Below are 21008 nucleotides of genomic sequence, written 5' to 3'. Positions count from 1 at the left end.
CCACCAGGACCGTCTCGACTTCTCTAATAACGGACAGCAATGGGGTTCATCTATGTTCCACGTCTCTGGTCCCACAGGAATATTCCGAATTCAAACATGTGTTTTCTGAACCTGGCAACATACCCCTTCCTCCACACCGTTCTTTTGATTGCTCCATTGACCTGCTACCGGACCACGTTATTCCCCATGGGAAACTATATGCTTTGTCACGTGACGAGAAGCTAGTTCTTCAGGAGTATTTGTCGGAGAGTCTAGAAAAGGGGTACATTGTGCCATCGAAATCGCCTGCAGGATTCCCCCTGTTTTTTGTAAAGAAAAAAGAAGGTACATTGAGACCCTGTGTCGACTACCGGCAGTTGAATGACATAACAGCCAAGGACCGGTATCCTTTACCCTTAATTCGCAGCATCCTTGAAACCCTGCATACTGCGCGTATCTTCTCCAAATTGGACCTCCGCGGAGCTTATCATTTGGTGCGCATCAGGAGTGGGGACGAGTGGAAGACAGCTTTCAAGACATCTTTTGGGCATTTTGAATACAGGGTTATGCCTTTCGGCCTATGTAATGCTCCCGCTGTTTTTCAACGATTCATGGACTACATCTTTGGTGACCTGTTAGGGTTATCCGTTTGGGTTTATCTGGACGACATATTGATATTCTCTAAATCCTTAGACGAGCATGTGGAACATGTTCGTGAGGTCCTTCATCGGCTGTCCGTCAATAACCTGTTCGCCAAAGCGGAGAAATGTAGCTTTCACCAACCCAGCATTGAATTCTTGGGATTTGTTATCAATCAAGAAGGCATTGGGATGGATCCCAAGAAGGTGCGAGCCATACAAGAATGGAGACATCCACACGATATCAAGGCTCTCCAACGCTTCCTGGGATTCGCAAACTTTTACAGGCGCTTTATCCCACAGTTCTCACAGATCTCGGCGCCCCTCACCAGGCTAACCAGCAGCAAGATCACGTTCGAATGGGATCTCGTGGCTTCCCGGGCTTTCGACGTATTGAAGTCGGCCTTTATGGCTGCCCCGATCCTGCGCCATCCCCAGGAAGAGTTGCCTTACATAGTGGAGGCCGATGCTTCCAGCTTTGCTGTAGGGGCAGTCCTTCTTCAGAAAGATCCTATCACGTTGGTAGAACATCCAGTAGCCTATTATTCTCGCAAGTTGAGTCCCAGCGAACGAAACTACGCGGTGATTGAAAGGGAACTGTTAGCCATCAAGACCGCATTCGAGGAATGGAGACATTTTCTCCTCGGAGCACGCTTTTCTGTGGAGGTGCGGACAGACCATCGCAATCTGCAATATCTTCGCTCTCTGCAATGTCGGACTCCTCGTCAAGCCCGGTGGGCCTTCTTCTTCTCTCCGTTTGAGTTCCATGTTACTTATATCCCGGGAACCTCCAATACGAAAGCGGATGCGCTTTCCAGGTCCCTGGAAAACGTAGATGGGACGCCCTGTCCAGAACAGCCACTGATTTCTCCTCGCCATTTTCTGCTGGCCTTGTCCTCTCACCTTAAGTCCATCGCGGAAGCCACTCGGTCGGATCCAGAAAGAACGTCCCTTCTTAGTCGGCAACTAGTATCAGAACGAGACGGACTGTTGTTTTTTCAAAGAAGACTCTACATACCCAGAGGAGCCATTAGAAGGGGCATTCTACACGGATTCCATGATTCACCCATAGGAGGACATCGCGGGGTCAGAGCCACTCGAGAGTTGATATCCCGACAGTTCTGGTGGCCTGGTTGGGCGACCGAGGTCCAGAAGTACATTGACAGCTGTCCAATATGTGCCCAGTGCAAGGTTCCCAGAAGACGACCATTGGGTTTGTTAATGCCCACCGAAGTGGCTCCCTATCCATGGCATACCATCGCCACCGATTTCATTGTGGATTTGCCTCCATCTGAAGGGTACACCTGTATAATGGTGGTTGTGGACAGCTTCACCAAACTGGCCCATTTCATCCCATTCCGGAAAATCCCTACAGCTACTCAAATGGCTTCAGCGTTTCTGCACGACATCTACCGGTTGCACGGCCTACCGGAGAAAATCATATCGGATAGAGGTACCCAGTTCCTTTCATCCTTTTGGAGACAGGTGTGTGGTCATCTGGGAATACATAGAGCTCTAAGCTCAGGCTATCACCCACAGACAAATGGGCTAACCGAAAGGACCAATCAGACTTTGGAGGGGTACCTCCGCTGTTTTGCCAATGCCACACAGTCTAATTGGAAAGGTGGGCTAGATCTGGCCGAAGTATCCTACAACAACACTGTTCATGCCTCCATTGGAGTCAGCCCATTCTTCTGTTCCACTGGTCTACATCCTCGGTTAATGCCTTTTCAACCAGTTCCGTCTAGTACTGTTCCCTCTGCTGATGGTCTGGTCTTACACATCCGGGAACAGCAAGAACTTGCACACAAGATCTTAAGTGAAGCCAAGGATCGGATGAAGAGACAGGCAGACAGGAAGAGGAGTGCAGAACCTAATTTCCAGGAGGGCGACAAGGTGTGGTTGTCCTCAAAGAACCTGCCTCTCCGCAATCTGCCCGTCAAACTGGCCCCTCGATATTTGGGACCCTTTGTTATCACCAAACGGTTGTCCTCTGTAGCCTTCCGTCTTCACCTACCCTCTTCCTGGCGTGTACATCCCGTTTTTCACGTGTCCCTGTTAAAACCCTATGTGGTCGATGATTATGGCCGCACCTCTCCTCGTCCGGCCTCTGTTTTGGTACAGGGGGGCCCTGAGTTTGAGGTACACGAGATCTGTGATGCCCGGTACCGTAGAGGGGTGCTCCACTATTTGGTTGACTGGAAGGGGTACCCGGCCTGTGATCGTACCTGGGAACCGCGCCAGCACGTGCATGCTCCCCGGCTGATACGTGAGTTCTACGTACGGTTTCCCTGGAAGCCTGGGGCCCCGGGTCTTCCTGGGAGGGGGCATAGTGTCATGTCACGCGGGAGACTGGGGTCTGCCGCTCCCATTTCCTCCTGGCGAGTCTACCCGCGCGTTCGCGTCTGGGGACTCGCCGGGAGGGGAGCAACGGATTACAGGGCCGGCGGCCTTCGGCGCATGCGCGGAGGTCCTCTCTCTCGGTTCCGCGCATGCGCCGTGGGGGCTTGCCTTCCAAGCCTCGTTCTGGGTTCGCCGGCGCCCGGAAACGGAACGGTTTGCGTTCCAGGCCTCTCGGGCGCCGGCGGCCCATAAAAGAGGCCGCTAGTCAAAGCTGCCCGCGTCTCAACGCGGTTTGCTTCGCTTTCCTCGTTGTTCCTGCCCAGCCTTACCTGTGGCCTGTCCTGGGCCTACCTGCCTCCAGCCTTACCTGTGGCCTGTCCTGGGCCTACCTGCCTCCAGCCTTACCTGTGGCCTGTCCTGGGCCTACCTGCCTCCAGCCTTACCTGTGGCCTGTCCTGGGCCTACCTGCTTGCCTCCAGCTTTACCTGTGGCCTGTTCTGGGCCTGCCTGCCTCCAGCCTTACCTGTGGCCTGTCCTGGGCCTGCCTGCCTCCAGCCTTACCTGTGGCCTGTCCTGGGCCTGCCTGCCTCCAGTCCTTACCTGTGGCCTGCCCTGGGCCAGCCTGACTCCAGTTCTTATCCGGGTCCTGTCCTGGGCCTGCCTGCCTTCAATCCTCACCTGGGTTCGGCCCTGGGCCAGCCAGCCTCCAGCTACTACCTAGGTTTTGCCCTGGGTCAGTCTTCCCTCAGCCCATTCCGGAGTTCTGTCCTGAGTCATCATTGTGTAGAGGGGACTTATCCCACACTAGCCTGCATTCCCCCTGTTCCATCTTGGGCACGTTCCTACAGTTCTCTAATTGGCCAGACAACTAGTTCCAACTGTCCTCACTCTTTCCTGTCTTGCCTGACTCCGAATCTCATCCTGTGTACCATTGGAACTATCTGCACCAGCCAAGCTCCTTTGCCTACTACGAATACCTTTCTGCTACACTGGTCTATCTATCAACTGTCGCTGCACTGAGGTTCTTGGAAGATTCATGGTCTGGACAACAAGCTCTACCTGGACTATGGTTCACTCCATCTGAGCCTACATCCTCTTGTCACGCTTACCTGGGAGAGTGCCTTTGTGACATTGGGGGTTGGTCCATCCTTCACCCAGTTCCTCATTTGGGTGGTGGAGAGGCTGATTCCTCGTGCCGCTATCTCATCAGTTCCTGGACTCCAGACTGGCGACCTCTGCGAGACCAACCACCAAGACTACAGGTACGCGGTCCTCTCGGGCCAATCAGCTTGACATTTACGGCAGCGTAAACAGCGCCGACCCTTACTGCCTGAGTACGAGGTCCCTTAGCGCCATGGCGAATTTAACACCTGCTTTTAGCAGGTGTTAAAAACCATGGCGCTAAGGGACCATGGAGTTAATTACGCCACCGTAATTTACGGTGGCGTAATTAACGCCTTCCCCACTCCCATTATGCCCTATGGGGCAAAAATGGGAATGGGGAAGGGTAAATGGGGATTGGGGACTTACCGCCCCGCCAGGGTCGGAATGGGGCGGTAAGTCCGCCAACCACCATGGCGTAAATGCAGTTTACGCCATGGTGGTAAAGTCACGGCCCAGGCGGTAACTTACCGCCTGGGTCGTAATGAGGCCCTTTGTCTTCTACTTGCCTGAGAGGTGTTTTCTAAACAAAGTACCCTCATTTTCGATTAAATGAAGCAATGTGCAGCAACGCTGGGAAGATAATCCATGAAATGCCTGCTAACAGTAAAACTAGCCCGCGCATACATTTCGGGATATGAAGGTATATCCTGGCTGAGAGCAGGGCCCATGAACTCGTGTGTAGCTCAGGGGCATGAGGCCCAGGCAGCACACATGGACATAGGTCTGAAATCTCATGATATGTCTTTCGTTATTTCACTGAACAAGGACACTGGCATCAAACAAGCGTACGCTGCGGGGCTACACTGCTGTATACCGTAGCATTGTATCGCACTCTGTCACTATTTACTACACCAGGACTTTTAAGTGCTGCAGATAAGACACAGTGCAATTAAATGATTTGCCCAGGAAAAAAAAACGTTTTGGTGGTACCAGCAGTGTTGCAGTATGCGCTTAGTTATGTAGACGAGACAACCCCTGTTCATTTTTACATGCTCTTCTTTAGGCCACGCCTTCTAGTATTAGGCCACGCCCACCAGACAAGCCACCCCCCCCAAATGCCACACACCCCCTCCTCAATTCCTTACCCCACTTAAAGCACTGCTACCAATCCAATCTTTCACTGGGCCAGATGACGTAGGTTCCATGCATAAGCAAAACAGTGACTTCTTTGGTCCAATCATGCTTGCTCTTTTGCCTCAGATAAAAGCAGGCTTATCGCGGCCTTCTACGTGCTACATTAAGATTAACGCTCTTAGAGAAAGATAGAGCTGAAATAGCAGTACCGAATCAAGGATTTCTCTGGTGCAGCTGTCCTTTGTCCCTGTACGTCCATTGACTGCAGTGTCGTTATTTAAGCAAACAGGCAATACGTCCTCCTTAAAGGATGATAATAGACGACATCTTTAAAGAGTGCCTGCTGCCCGTTTGCCTGTGCTGAGCAAAAACATGTGCACTTTCGTCGAATGTTTGCAAGGTGATTTGTAACCCACCTCATCCGCTGAAAATGATTATTAGTGAATCCTGTTATTAACCTCTGCATTTGTCCATTTGCCCTCTTTGCCAATAAGCCCTCTTTGGCTCGTTCCTTCACTACACATTGTTACTTCACAAGTAATGAATTGGCATGAGACAGTATTTTCAACGGGCAAACTTGGCCGCAGTTATATTTCCATAACAACAGAATTATTGTACAGATTTTGTGAACTCCAGTCTGTAAGTGTGGCGCTTGCGCCGTGTCGGACCTCACCTGCTTCCCCCTATACCTTTGTATAGTTACCATAGTAGGCCCCCAACTGCCCCAACTCTTTGTGCCTGAGCCTATCCTGCCCATGCAGGTGTCCGTGGCAGGGGAGAGCACCGTTTCTTTTTTGGGGGAAGCTGAGCCTTAGTTGTTACCACCAGACGCCCCCGCTGTTAGGCCCCCAAGAGGCGCTGGTCCGGAAGAGCGAAGACCCATTCCGGTTTCCTTCTGAATCATCCGGAGTCTATCATTTGTGCTTGGTCGCCCAAACACCGCCTTACACCATCCTGACCATCCTGCGACAGCGACGTCCAGGTGTCACCCTCCTTCCCTGCCCTTTCGTGGGTGGAAAATGAAATCCTTCCTCACAGCACGACGTGTCTGCAGGGTCCTACTGCAGGAGCTGGATGACTCTGCTATAGGACCCTGCTGGTTATAAAGGGGCTCGCCCTGCCCCTTTCCTTTGTTTTGCCCTTCGCGGGCTTCGGGGTGTTTTGGCGCTGTTCCGCCCCCCGCACCCTTCCCTTTCCCCGGGGGAGGGGAACAAGTTGGGAGAGGACCCTGCAGCGGTTAACATGCTGCCTCCTCCATTTTCTTTCTGTTTTTCCGTCAACAGCGGCATTTTTGTCTGTAAAGTGTTACTGTAACTTACCATGTACCTAAGCAGAAGCGCCCAGATACCTTTGGGTGGGGTGCGCTATACAGGTAAATAAACTAAACTAGCACTAGTTAGTGCTTGTCGCCCTTCCCCGTCCTTTTGAATTCTGAATACACTAAGTTAATGGAGAGCTGAGGCGTCTTCATGTTTGCAGTTCAGAGAATATGTCTCTCTGAGCTTTCCTTGCCACCCATACTGCTTTCCAAGTGGTTTCATGGTCTGGTCACGTGACTGCGTCTGGCCAATGGGAACCTTGAAGATGGCCCTATCAGGAGCAACATGGAAGGATTCTAATTCAGGTTGTTGGGGTTTCTTGCAGGTCACACTTCATATACAATCAACAGTCTCACTAAGGCCTAGAGGCCAGATTGCCACTTAAGGTGACCTTATAGTATACAGCCCGAAACACTCGCGCCTTGAAACACTGAGGTGTATGGGCGCGTTATAAATGCCATAGCATATCATGTCATGTCATGTTTCCTGTTGCTTTCTTTTAGGTGACGTGACAGTTCCACGTTTTCGTCGACGTCATGGACGCTCAAATGCACTCATCCCCTCTCTCCTATACCCGGGTTCCCGTGCGCTGATTTTTGTGTTGTGCATGCCTGGTCAGTGTTCTCAGAGTGCACTGCTCGTTTCTGTACTGCTGTGCTTACATCCATGTATCTTTTTACCTTTTTTCAGGACTGAACAGCACTCGCGCCTATTCAGGTAAGGATGGCACACCTGCGCGTCACAGACACTGCACTTTGGGCTGTATGAATATATCCTGCGGGGACAGGCCGGGGAGATGTCTTGCGGCAAACTCACACAGCTGCGCTTTGAGTGGAGTCTCTCAGATAAGAAATCATTCTCTACTAGGCTTTCCTTAGTTAACGTGGGCATACTGCTGCTTGCGCTCTAATCTCTCCGTAAACACGTCTAAACATAGGAATGCTTCGAGCTGTGTGCGTGGCGAGTAGCTTGCGGGGAATGTGTACCGCCTGCTTTTGCTCAACTTACCCGCCCTATTACTGCGCATTCTAAATACAATGAACTGGCAATGCGTGGTGTGACTCTCAGTGGGGCGGGCTGGTACTCGCATGTGGCATCACCCGGCTGGCAGCGGATTTCGCGATGGGTTTACACCAGTGCAATTTGCTTTCTGCATTACAGGATGCGGCAAACCTGTCATTTCGGATCGCATTGTCGGCGGACAGGATGCGACCAATGGGGAGTGGCCTTGGCAGATCAGTTTACGTAAGAACGGCGCGCACGTATGCGGAGGATCCCTGCTGAACAACGAGTGGGTGGTAACAGCAGCTCACTGCTTTGCCCGGTAAGTGCAGTCATGCCACTCTGACACTAGAGTGAAGGTTGGGGAGTAGGGTTCACTCCTCGTTCTTCCATAATGACGCACCTTTAATTGGGTTTTCATGTTTGCAAATGCATGATTGACATATGCAGAAAGTTCTAAGCCTACTACTGAGTCCTGCTTCTGAGTTAGTGAGCATGCAGTGGTGTAGAGCATGAGTGGTAGCATGCAGTGGGGTAGAGCATGAGTGGTAGCATCCAGCGGTGTGGAACATGAATGGTAGCATGCAGCGGTGTAGATGAGTGGTAGCATGCAGTGGTGTAGAACATGAGTGGTAGCATGTAGTGGAGTAGAACATCAATGGTAGCATGCAGTGGTGTAGATGAGCGGTAGCATGCAGTGGTGTAGAACATGAATGGTAGCATGCCTTGGTGTAGATGAGTGGTAGCATGCAGTGGTGTAGAACAAGAATTGTAGCATGCACTGGTGTAGTGGTGTAGACGAGTGGTAGCATACAGTGGTGTAGAACGTGAATGGTAGCACGCAGTGCTGTAGAACATGAGTGGTAGCATGCAGTGGTGTAGAACATGAATGGTAGCATGCAGTGGTGTAGATGAGTGGTAGCATGCAGTGGTGTAGAACAGGAGTGGTAGCATGCAGTGGTGTAAAACATGAATGGTAACATGCAGTGGTGTAGATGAGTGGTAGCATGCAGTAGTGTAGAACATGAGTGGTAGCATGCATTGGTGTAGGACATGAATGGTAGCATGCAGTGGTGTAGAACATGAATTGTAGCATGCAGTGGTGTAGACGATTGGTAGCATGCAGTGTTGTAGAATGTGAATGGTAGCATGCAGTTGTGTAGAACATGAGTGGTAGCATGCAGTGGTGTAGAACATGAGTGATAACATGCAGTGGTGTGGAATGTGAATGGTAGCATGCAGTGGTGTAGAACGAAAATGGTAGCATGCAGTGAAGTAGAACATGAGTGGTCGAGTGCAGTGTTGTAGAACATGAATGGTAGCATGCATTGGTGTAGAATATGAATGGTAGCATGCAGTGGTGAAGTTGAGTGGTAGCATGCAGTGGTGTGGAACATGAGTGGTAGCATGCAGTGGTGTGGAACATGAGTGGTAGCATGCAGTGGTGTAGAACATGAATGGTAGCATGCCGTAGTGTAGATGTGTGGTGGCATGCAGTGGTGTAGAACATGAGTGGTAGCATGCAGTGGTGTAGAACATGAATGGTAGCATGCAGTGGTGTAGAACAAGAATTGTAGCATCCAGTGGTGTAGTAATGTAGACGAGTGGTAGCATGCAGTGGTGTAGAATATGAATGGTAGCATGCAGTGGTGAAGTTGAGTGGTAGCATGCAGTGGAGTAGAACATGAGTGGTAGCATGCAATGATGTAGATCATGAATGATAGCATGCAGTGGTGCAGGACATGAATGGTAGCATGCAGTGGTGTAGAACATGAGTGGTAGCATGCGGTGGTGTAGAACATGAGTGGTAGCATGCAGTGGTGTAGATCATGAATGGTAGCATGCAGTGTTGTAGAACATGAGTGGTAGCATGCAGTGGTATAGAACATGAGTGGTAGCATGCAGTGGTAACATGCAGTGGTGTAGAACATGAGTGGTCAGGTCTCAGCCTGCCATTCTGGCACATCACAGCTCTGTTCAAAGGTGTTCCTGACAATTGATGTGGGTGCATATTTGCGCGTTTGATGTGCACACATTGTGTTACTTTTTTCTGTTCACCTCCAAATGTTACGCACGTGATGCAAAGAAACCAAAAAAATAATCCATGCCCATGTCAACAAATTACTTGAAGGCAAAATGGCATGGACGGACAATGCCGGGGTGAAGGGAGCATGACCTGAGAGCTCTTCTTCAGCATATTGAGGCACGTGTGCTAATCATGTAGATGTTTGAGCCAGGTGAGCAGTGACGTGTCTTCTGCACTAGTACCTTTAGGGAGAGTGCAGTCCTTTGTTTTGCATGCAGATTACTGTTGTGTGGCAGAAGAGAAAACATTTAAATATGTTTGTATGTACTTATGGGATTTATATGGTGCGAGCCTAACCACATCATCTACTAAAAAGGGGAGAATACTGGTGAGAGCCCGAGTTGGGGAGAGCAAGAGGGTTTGTCAGGGCTTTAAGTGCGCCGGGACTAGCCGGGACCAAGCCCCAAGAGGCTCTGAAAATTCTGTCTGAGATGGGGCCCTGCCAGGGCCCCCTTAAGCGCTCTGCTAACCCCAGCCCACCAGGCTGCTACATGGCAAGGCTTGTTTTCCAAAGCCTGAAGCTCTTGCGTGTAAGCCGGCTTTCCATCCTTACAGTCAATTCACGGAGTGGCCCTTTGTTATCTAATGTAATTTGCAATGAAACGAAGCCCTTAAAATCTCCATCTTGGGCTTGCATGCGGGAGAGCGCGAAAGAGGGACACTCCAATTAGATCAATATTTCCCATTAATATGGAGACCTCCACCGGTGTCCACTGTGCTGTGAAAGCCTAGCTCCGCCACATCTCAGTAACACGAGACCCGCATCCTTTTGGGGCCAAAATATGCCGGATATCTGTCTCCTCGCCCCTTAATGTGTGGCTTGTAGGCATCATTGACAGAAGCCTTTTTTAATGGCAAAACCCCATTGGAAAACGTTCTGTGTCGTCCAATGAATCATCGTTAATTTTCAAATGTAGCCAGGTCTGAGGCAGTTACTTCCCCCTCACGCCTCTCGCCTTGCCCAAGGAATAAGGCGCCCTTCAGCTCGGAGGAATGATGGCGAGGCTGCTGGGCAGAAAAGCATTGGCGCTGCCTATTATTGTTTTAGCAGGGCGTTTCCCTATGGGATTGCGCCATTATAAAATGCTTCTTTGAATCAGCCACTAATTGCATTACTCAATTAGACCATTAAGCCTTTTAACGAAATTAACTAGTACCCTTGTGCAGAGCATAGTTTATACGCCATTATTTGTTTTTGGCTGTTACATTTCATACCAACCCAAAACCTTCCTAAAATGGACTCTTCTTTTAATCACAATTTCCATTAGCATCAAACCCATGGCTTCTGCATTAATCACCTTCAGCATGTCTTGAGCATTGAGTTGGTTCCATTGATATGATATGATAGTTTATTTATATAGCACCTATACACAATGGGGGTCATTACAAGTTTGTAGGTAGCAATAGCACTATGGCTGCCTCCAAACCCGTATCCGGGTAGTCGGAATGGGGACTTACCGGGTCATTCAAACCTTGGAGGACCCGGTAAGTCCCCATTCTGAAAAACATTCCCCATCATTCCCATTCAAGCCCCCATAGGCTCAACGGGAATGGGGAAGGAACTAATAACGGCCTGCAAATAGCGGGCCCGTTATTAGCTCCCTGGTCCCTTAGCGGGTCCCGCTAAGGGCGGTTGGTAAAACCAGCCGGTCCTAGTGGGACCCGCTAAGTGGCTCGGAATGCGGCGGTAGGGGGTTAACGGCAACGGCATCCTTACCGGTGCCGTTAACCCCCTACCGCCGTACCCGCAATGAGGCCCAGTGTGTTTCAAAGCACATCAAGGAAAGGGAGGGAACAAGGGAAAACACAATAACGTTCTTACAGGTCATGAACAGTAAGGATGTGAAATTAACTATCGTACTCGGCCTGACGACATTTCAGATAGTGCAAGAGCTAAGACATAGATAAGGAAGGGAGGGGGAGAGTGGGAAGGAATTGGAAACAGACAGGTGACTACTGTACTAGGCCTGACGACATTTCTGGTAGAGCCGGAGAAATCAAAAGGTGAGGGAGAGGGGTGCAGAAAAGGAGAGGAGGAACAAAATAAGTGACTATCATACTAGGCCTGACAACATTTCAGATAGTGCTGGTGGTACAGACGAGGTTGCTATCATACTAGGTCCAGGGACAATTCTGATAGAGTAAGGGCATAGAAGAAAGTAAGGGGAGGAGGGGAGGACATAGGAAAAGGGAGAAAGGGAGAGGAGGAGAGAACAGAGAGTAAGTAGTCAAAAAGAATGGAGAAGCAAGAGGGGAGAGCAAATACAATTGCAGAAGTCAGTAGTAACACATCTTGTTGCAAGTCTGGATACAAGGTGAAGATGGAACAGCATGATTCAGGGGCACCGAGAGAAAGGGTGATGCACCCTGAATCAATGAAGTCCATAAAAGTGAAATCCAGCATTGGCCACAAGACGGTGATGGTGAAACCAGAATGTATCATTAAATGAAGAGACTACTTGCAGCTTTACTTGCATTCATTCATCAATCCGTTCATCCATAGCTGTATTTCTTTCAGCATAAATCATCCTCTGGCTGCTTCTTTATTCACAACTGTCTTTGTCCAGGTGCAGAGTACATTCTGGAACTCAACTCTGGACACAGATCCCCAGTGAGCGCTTTGGTGAATCAACAGCGTGCTCAGCTTTTCACTTGCACAACAAAATATTTGTCTATGCACATATGAGACATGTTTCTTTTCATTTGGCACCAATGTATTTAAAAGTATCAGTAATTATTATTAAAGTGCAGTCTTGATGGATACCATGTAGGGTCATTTGTGTAGTGCATTCAGAGTTATTGGTTCTGGCGCATTTTGTGGCACATTCATTCCCCGTGCTGCTATTCTTTCCTTCTCCCTCTCAAGCCCCTGTGATTATCCCTCCTGCTGTCAGTTATTTCCTTCCACACTGAAATTCCTCATATGCTAACTGTGATATGCAATAAACAGTTATACACATCAAAACTCGTGGCTTTGCCAATGCTTGTTTTCTTTGCCTAGGTACGACCAAAACCACTTGAGAAATGCGATGTTTATGGTTTTGAGCGCCACCTATAGGCCAACATGATTGCATTGGATTCCAGGAAGGAGGAGGTGGCATATGAGGAAGGACACAAAGCTTCTAGGTGTTGTTTGGTTATTTATCTACCCATTAACTGCCCTTGAATGTGCTTGTAGGAGATATTTATGGGGCAGCAATTAATGCAGGGAGTTCGTTCCCCCCCACCAATCAAAAGTGCCACACCAATATCTAAATATTTTTGGGTTCTTCACTGACACTGGGCCTCATTCTGAGATTGGTGGTAGTCATGGTGCTATTTGCGCCATGACTGCCCTCAATAACGGGTCCGGCACCGGTGTTGGTCAATGGGGACTTACCGGTCTATTCCGACCTTGGAGGGACCGGTAGGTCCCCACTGACCAAACCATTCCCCATTCCCATTTGAGTCCCCACAGGGCTCAATGGGAATGGGGAGAGCGCAAATAACGGGCTCGCGAATGGCAATCCCGTTATTTACGCCCTGGTCCCCTAACGGGACCTGTAAGGTACGTTTGTCCGACCAAACGTACCTTACGGGTCCCGAAAGGGGACCTCGGAATCGGGCGGTAAGGGAATACCGGTACCGGTCTCCTTACCGGTGCCCGGTATCCCCTACCGCCCATCTCGGAATGCGGCCCACTGTCTTTAATACGTATACCACTACTGTTATCCTCACCCCTTTTCAATAGGCAAGCCAAGAATCAAGCCGGTATGCAGAATTAATATATATTTATTAATGAGTAGACAAAATCATTATCACACAATAATTATCAAATGCACAGCACCTCACTCCATGGCAAAACATTTATTTTTTCCTAACACTTCACTTTACATACTTATTGAAAACACAAGTTGGTTTAGTGTAACAACATATCACAGAATCTCTAACACCACAACATATACAGTTTTCCTTCTTGGACTCTCTTCCACCTTTGTCACTTATAAGCCGAAACACAGGTCTATAGAATACTTCATATACTTGGGTTACTCAGAAAATACTCTAAATAGAAAATTAATTTCTGCAAATGCTTTAAAACATGACTTGACAATTTTGATTTACCATATAGATTGTAAAGGTCAAACTTGAAATGAACTGTAGTGCTTTTCTATATGGCAACAGAATCGGCATGCTCATCGCTCTTTAATTCTGACCTCCCTGCGCACTTTTCAGTTCTAGCAAAGTTCTAACACCACGAACATATAGTGACAGACTGTTTTCCAGAGATGAACATCTTTTTCCTTGCCACTACACAATGAACAAGTTCTCATTCAATGTAGAGTTCTTTGTTCACTCTGTAGTGAGAGTGTGCTTTTAACTTGTTAGTTTCACTTTGTCTACCAGGAAGACACTGTTCTGCACAACACCATCCAAGAGATTCAGTTTACCATTGGAACCCCCTCTGCTTTAATGCACGGTCTAAGGGTTGTTTAACAAGTCGAAATTTCGTTTTTAAAGGCACCCCTCCCCTTTAGGGGCTTTTTGGGGTTGTCAACTGGGTATAGGGATACCCAACTACTTTAAAAGAATATATCATTATTATCGCTGGGAGAGGGATCAGAGATTTTGACCTTCCCTGAGTTCAAACCTGCGTTCTTTGACTATGTGTGTATTAATTACATTATTACTTAGTAAGAAAATGCTAGCTATCTACTTCTGTCTGCGCACCCAATCACTAAGGGGAAATATTAATTCAAACAGATCCCCGCCAGTACTTTGTTCTGTTGGACAAGTTCACTCATTTAGAATTTCTCTGGTTTTCATGGTCAGATAAGGCCATCGAGCTTTGTGGGTCATCTCACAGGGAGCATAGGTACCTGATCAGACTGCAGCCTCGATTATCTCTCCTCCTGGTTATAGATGGCTCCGCTTCTGCCTCTCTCCTGGTTTCAAAAACAACAAGACCTATCATATGCTGACAGGTGGTCCCTATGTGCACTCCTATGGGATATGACTCCCATCAATTACAAAGACAAGGATTAACACATTTAAATGGTTCAAAAGAAATATCAATGACTCCCTGTGAACCAGTTGATATCTTTCAAACAAACTTAATTTATAGTGAAAATTGAGACAAAACCAATCTCCCATACAGGGTTTCAAAACATCCACATTACACAATATTTTTTTTTTCCATAAACAAACAATTTTTCTTTTTTCACATAAGGATTTACATAGAAATTAATAAAAATGGATAACGCAAATACATTCTCGTGAATAAACGTACTCGAAACCGATGATTCCTTGTGGCTAATGAAATTTCAAAATACAAAATTCAAAATTCTAAGTAATAGTTCATCGAGTCATGCCATACAATTCATAGAGAATGTCTCTCTCACTCCATAATCACATCGAGTGTGACAATTCACAAATGTCTCTGATGTATATTGCAATTTGCAACAAAATATTGTATGTCCTGTATTAGTGCCTAAAGATGATTCAAGTATGTGGACAGTGTCCATGATGTTATGTTTAAGATGCCAACGCATTTCGGATTAACTCCTTCTTCAGGGCTGATACTGCCGTATTCTGATTATCATTCAAATTCCAGAGGTGTATCTGTAGATAACACATGGATATGGTTGTTTATCAATGTATATTAAACCATGATATGCCTTTTGCTACTGCATCTTCATTCTCGCTGCTGATTTTAAAACAATTTTCCTGTAGCCACCGGTTTCCTTTAATGTGTGCCTTTGAATTTGAATTTACTGCAGTGGAGTTTCACCTGTAGCCTAGTCATTTATATGAATGTACCAATCTTTTTTTTTTCTTTTTTTTTTCTTTTTTTTTTCTGTAATAATAATTGCTGTTTTATAAGTTGTAAAGTTGTTAATCAACTAAAACAACTATTAATAAAAAAAAAGTCTAGTAATTTCCCTCCAAGCTGCAAAATACACACATTTCTCACTGTCATTTCTCTGTTTTATCCACCTGTACTCAGGCTTTTGAATACAGGTCACACTGAATTTCAAGTTTCCTGCAATCAGCCCTTTTCTATATGGCAGTTGAGAATGAAATGCTGGCCTGTTGGTCTGCCAGTCACCAGTGTGCTTTCATATTTTTCCACCTTGGGCCCCATCCTGGCCAGGGGCATTTCACTAATGTACGGTGGCTGAATGGACCCCACAGATCCCCCCGTTCTGATTCTCACATCAAAATTAGTTTGAAAAGGCAGAGTAGAATGGGGTTTTGATTTGTGTCTTACTCCAGTCACAAAGTCTTTTCATTCAATGGAGAACGTCCTGCTCTCTCTATATTGAGCCATAGTGGAAGGCCTTGCTTTCAACCATCTTTTGGGTTTCCTTTCTTTCCTTCCCCAGTTTATGGAGTCGCCTTTGGTCTCCTCTCCTTCCGGTCTCCAGGCTGGAAGGAATTTGCATTTGTTTTTTGTTGAAACATTATTTCCCCAGAAAAGGTTGCATGAAATTATGAAACACATTTCCTATTTTACTTGTACCATAAAAAAATACTTTTTTTAAAACAATTGTTTTTACATCAACCATTTCAGATAAACTTTTAATTTCTTTAGTCCCCTGTTATATAGTTTAGTTTCCATCCTGGGGTTTTGATTTTACCTTTCATTCCTCAGATGGTTTCTCGGCTCTAACTCCAGTGGGCTCCTCAATCACTCTTAAAGCAAGTCTGGGATGAAAGCTTGTTAACTGATTGATATAGACCCATTCCTCTTCCGTTTGTTCTCCTTTTGGGCTGAAGATCTTATAAGCAACAGGTGATATTTTATCCACAACCTCAAAACTGCCATGCAAAGACAGAAGAAACTTCACCTCCTTGGTTTGGTTTCTCTGAAAATTGTAGTGTGCCTGGCATAAGCAAAAGCGGAAAAAGTGGGGTTGGAAGGTTACTTGCACCCAGCCTACTAGTTTCTAGTTGTTAGGGAGAATTCTCATTCTATGGCTAATTTCCCTTACCTATAGAGTCCCCCAGCAGCTTTGCTGGATTTGAAGGGTTTGTTTTTTTCTCCTGCTAAGAGTGTCTCTTCTTCCCACTGTTAGGCATATTTGCTATGTGTGTTCTAGGCTATTTTTTTGTGTTTAATGTCTATGGGGGTTTTTTCACCTCCATAGTAACCATCTTTATCCACATGTGTTGCACAGGACCCTCCATGCAGTGACACAGGAGTGTCGTAGCGACCCCCAAACATAGACTCCATACCCTGGGACTGACTACTTTCTCCCAGGGCATGTAAAGTCCCAATTGACTTTACTAGTCAATCTTTATGAATAAAACCAGTACAAACCATCTTACTATGGAGGTACTGGCAAGGGTTAATCATTTTTCCCTTATGTTCATTTTCGAGAGGGTACCGTACAATCCCTCTCTCAAAAGTTTCTGGCTGGTGGCCGTGGTTACTACCAAAAATATTCGACCGCAAATATTTCCCCATGGGATTTTCCCATTGTTCGAGGCTACCACATTTACTGACAGCCTCTAACATACCGCCGGTTTATTTCTATATTAACTTTACTCTAGTAGGTTTTATTTGCCAGAACTTTTATATACATTCTTTCTCGTGTCTTTCTCTAAACTCCTAACCTAGGTCGGATCCTTTGTTCGTCCTTTTGGCAGGCATCTCCCAAGAAGCCCTCCTTTCGGCGCCACTGAGTCTGGGGTGGATCCATTGTGTGGGAGGGGGAGTAGGACCCCTGGACAGGGTTGCCTCAGCAACCCAAGTCGCACTCTGTCCTGATAGGTCAGCGGGTCTCCCGCCAGGATGACTACTCCACTGTATGAATGGGGATCTTTTTGCATAAAAGCAGGGTCCTGAGGACTGGAAGAGCAAGACGTTGCCACTGGAACTAAGAAGCCAAAGAGGAGAGAAGCCTAAGACATCTGCAACGACTGAACCACCGGTGAAGCCCTGCTGCAGCGTCTCACCACTTTTCTCCACACGACAAGAGAAGATCTTCATTTGCAAGAGCCTTCTTCCCTTGAGCTGGTGGGGCCAAGCAGTTTGCCAATCTCCTTTCTGGACCTGCCTTGGTCGAATTGCCAGTGATCTAGCCAGGCACCCGTCCATCCGGACCGCGATTTAAAGGAGCGTACCTTTTATTCGTTGGGCAGCACCGCAGCTGGTTTCATCCCTGGGCAGTGCAGTAACTCGAACCTGCCTCCACGATGAGAGTCTCTCTTCCTCTGCTGGATCTCCCAAACTGCAGGAACTGCCAGGAACAACTGCCACCACAGGAGCCTCTTCTACATTTTAAGGTACTTTGTTCTGCCAGGCCTCCCTTTTCGTGTGGTAGTGCTAAAGGTGTTTTAAAACCTTTACCTAACTGTTGGGTTGGCCGTCCCATCCTCTAACCATGTCTTTCACCTTCTGCATCCATCTTTTAGATTCATTTAACAAAGACTTGACTGCAGCTACAAGAACATTTTGCTCCTGGGCTCTTTGCCCTGTACCACTGACTCTGGCACAGGCCTATTGACTCTGGCTGAATTTGTTAGAACTGCCTTCTCCAGATTGCTTCTCAACTAGAACTGTGTTGGTGCACCTACATCTTATAACCACCTTTTCCTTCCCACTTTTAAAATTTGTGAAGTGCCATTTTGCTTGGTTTTCATTTGAGTATTATATATGCTAAAGTACTGCCGTGCCTAAACTTGTTCACAAACTTATGGGAAGTGTTGCTCGGGTGTCTAAGAATATATTCCTGTATAACTTGTGCTTTCCCTCCCTTGTGAGAAAATGCTAGAGTGCCATTTGTGTTTGGTTTTCACTGTGCCGTTTTGCTCCGTTTTCACTCTTGCTCAAACTTGTCTACAATTTAACTAGGGAGTTTTGTATACTTTTCTTGACTGATTTTAACTTGCTTTAATAACTGTGATTAATGTGTTAACTTAGAAGTGTGTAAAATAAATAAAATAAATATAGCGTGAGCAGAGGGTGAGCAGTCTACAGCAGGCTGCAGTCTTTCTACTCTGTTTCTTTCTGGGAGGATCTACATACATCTGGACACACCGCGGAGCGGTGAGCGGAGCGTGAGCAGAGGGTGAGCAGTCTACAGCAGACTGCAGTCTTTCTACTCTGTTTCTTTCTGGGAGGATCTACATACACCTGGACACACCGCGGAGCGGTGAGCGGAGCGTGAGCAGAGGGTGAGCAGTCTACAGCAGGCTGCAGTCTTTCTACTCTGTTTCTTTCTGGAAGGGTCGACATACACCTGGACACACCGCGGAGCGGTGAGCGGAGTGTGACCAGAGGGTGAGCAGTCTACAGCAGGCTGCAGTCTTTCTACTCTGTTTCTTTCTGGGAGGATCTACATACACCTGGACACACCGCGGAGCGGTGAGCGGAGCGTGAGCAGAGGGTGAGCAGAGGGTGAGCAGTCTACAGAAGTCCATGGCAGGACCAAGACATGGAGCCTGCCATAACTGCCGTAGTTCAGCCTGCCAACTCGCCTCCAGAATCTACATCAGACGCCCGTAGACTACGGAACAACTGTAAAATACTCAAACTGAAATTACAGAAACCAGCATCAACACCGATTCCTAAAAAACTGAAGGAGGTAAAATCAGACTTTAACATTAACATCACCTCCTCTCCGAGCAAAACAACTAAAAAAAGTCTGTGCAATCTGGAAAGCTCCTCTGACGATAACCCACAAGTGTTTTCCACCGTTACACCCAATTTATCTTTGGACATTACACAAAACGGCTTTGCCAGTACCAATATCGAGATGGCTCTGCTTCCTGCCTTACCCGTCTCATCTGTGCCACGGGCCGGTGGTGCGGAGCCCTTTCAGCAGCCCCCAGTGCCCTCACTGCCAGGGGCACTTTCCGCGTCCACGATCAGCTCTTCATCGCCTCGTGGCCTGTCTCTCGCCCAGCCTGTTCAGCCTCCCCGCCACACTGCTGTGGCGAGGGGTGCCCTGGTTTCGGCTGTCGGAGGACAGCTGACCTCGGCCCCTGTGCTGACAGCGCAGGGTGGAAGCACGTTGGCCCGCACAGGCCAGAGCGAGTTGCCTCAGAGTCCCGCTGCAGATCTGGAGATGGGCATCGAACAGCAAAGCAGCCCTCCCCTGATTCCCGAAGTGCTGCGTTCCTCTTGCACTGTTCGGACGCTGGACCCCTCCCCCCACCCATCGCAGCACACTGACATAGCGTCGCCTGAGCTGGTTGACCTCCACGGGGTTACCTCGACTACCTTGAGCCCAAAGACAGTGCTGGTGTCAGCACAAATTCACGCTGCAATGGAGTCACTTGTGCCGAACACTAAAGATTCTCCCTTCCCATTGACAATAGGTGAAAATCTATCTAGAAAACCACTCTGTCCTTGAAAGCACACCAGCTGCAGCTACAGCAACTCACCCAAACCCTAAGGACCCGCTTCATGCTTTTAATTCAGAAACATACCAGAGCACCCTCCCGGAACAACTGATCGCGGAACATCTGGCAATTGAGCAAAGACATGAACTGCAAAAAAAATGTAAAAAATATTAAAAACGAAAAAACAGACACATTGAGAAAAAGGGTTAAAACGACCCTTGCATAATGATACAAGTCTTGTTCCTCGTAAAACCCAAACCACACAACTCAGAATATAGAAAGCAGGGGAAAACCTCTTCCAGCACCACTTCTTTCCAGCGCTCTCAAAGACTTTTTCAACAAGCAATATAAAAGAAAGCTGGACCAAACACAAGAACTCTCTGCTGCCGAAATCCTGGAGGCTATTCAAATCCTTCCTCCAGCTAGTAAAGCAAGAAAATTAAAGTCAACGGCCTTGAAACAGACACCTCTATGACCAGCAATTCAAAAGCCACAAACTGGAACAAACACTGCGCCTATACCGCCTGTGTCAGCTCCCTTTACCTGGAACATTCTATCCGAACCCAACACCGAGGTGCCTCTTGAAGACGCAGCTAATGAGGAATCAGAGCCCCTAGAAGTGGTGAACCAGGCGGGCGACCCCATCACAACCAAGACGCAAACTAAATAAAAAACGGATGGGAGTCCCCCTGTACTTGAGAACTTGACCAATCCCAAAGAAACTGCGATCGTACATCAAAAACAAACATCTTCAGCACCCGTGTGTCACTACGACCTTGAAGATACCAGACCATTGACCCAACTTGCATCAGGCTGCTCCTCACGCCAGCCGAACCTCTATGATGGACAGACTCAAATAGAAGAGCGCTCCGGCATGCCATTACCGCCGCTCCCGACTACAGCACGAGCCCGATCTCCTCTCAAAAACAGAAGATTAAGCAAAATAGCTACTCCAGGAAACAAGGAATCACCTACAAAGAAAACAGACCTCACAACTATCATGTCGGCAATAACAATAGCCTTAGCTCCATTTGGGAAGTTGTATGAAGCCATCAATGACTCAGGGAAAGATAG

General features: G+C 47.6%; 1 protein-coding gene across 1 annotated transcript in view; it reads left to right on the top strand.

Annotated features, from left to right (window-relative positions):
* Nucleotides 1–21008, top strand: part of LOC138580876 (serine protease 33-like) — a 122981-nt gene that overhangs the window by 33713 nt on the left and 68260 nt on the right. Inside the window, exons 2-3 of the mRNA XM_069651766.1 lie at nt 7208–7234; nt 7679–7841. Coding sequence (XP_069507867.1) covers nt 7208–7234; nt 7679–7841 — 190 coding nt within the window. The remainder of the gene's footprint in view (nt 1–7207; nt 7235–7678; nt 7842–21008) is intronic.

The sequence above is a fragment of the Ambystoma mexicanum genome, chromosome 3p (genome assembly GCF_040938575.1).
Source record: "Ambystoma mexicanum isolate Mex_15411 chromosome 3p, UKY_AmexF1_1, whole genome shotgun sequence".
Taxonomy (NCBI): domain Eukaryota; kingdom Metazoa; phylum Chordata; class Amphibia; order Caudata; family Ambystomatidae; genus Ambystoma; species Ambystoma mexicanum.
The sequence above is the reverse complement of the archived record's forward strand: the minus strand, read 5'-3'. Positions and strand labels throughout refer to the sequence as shown.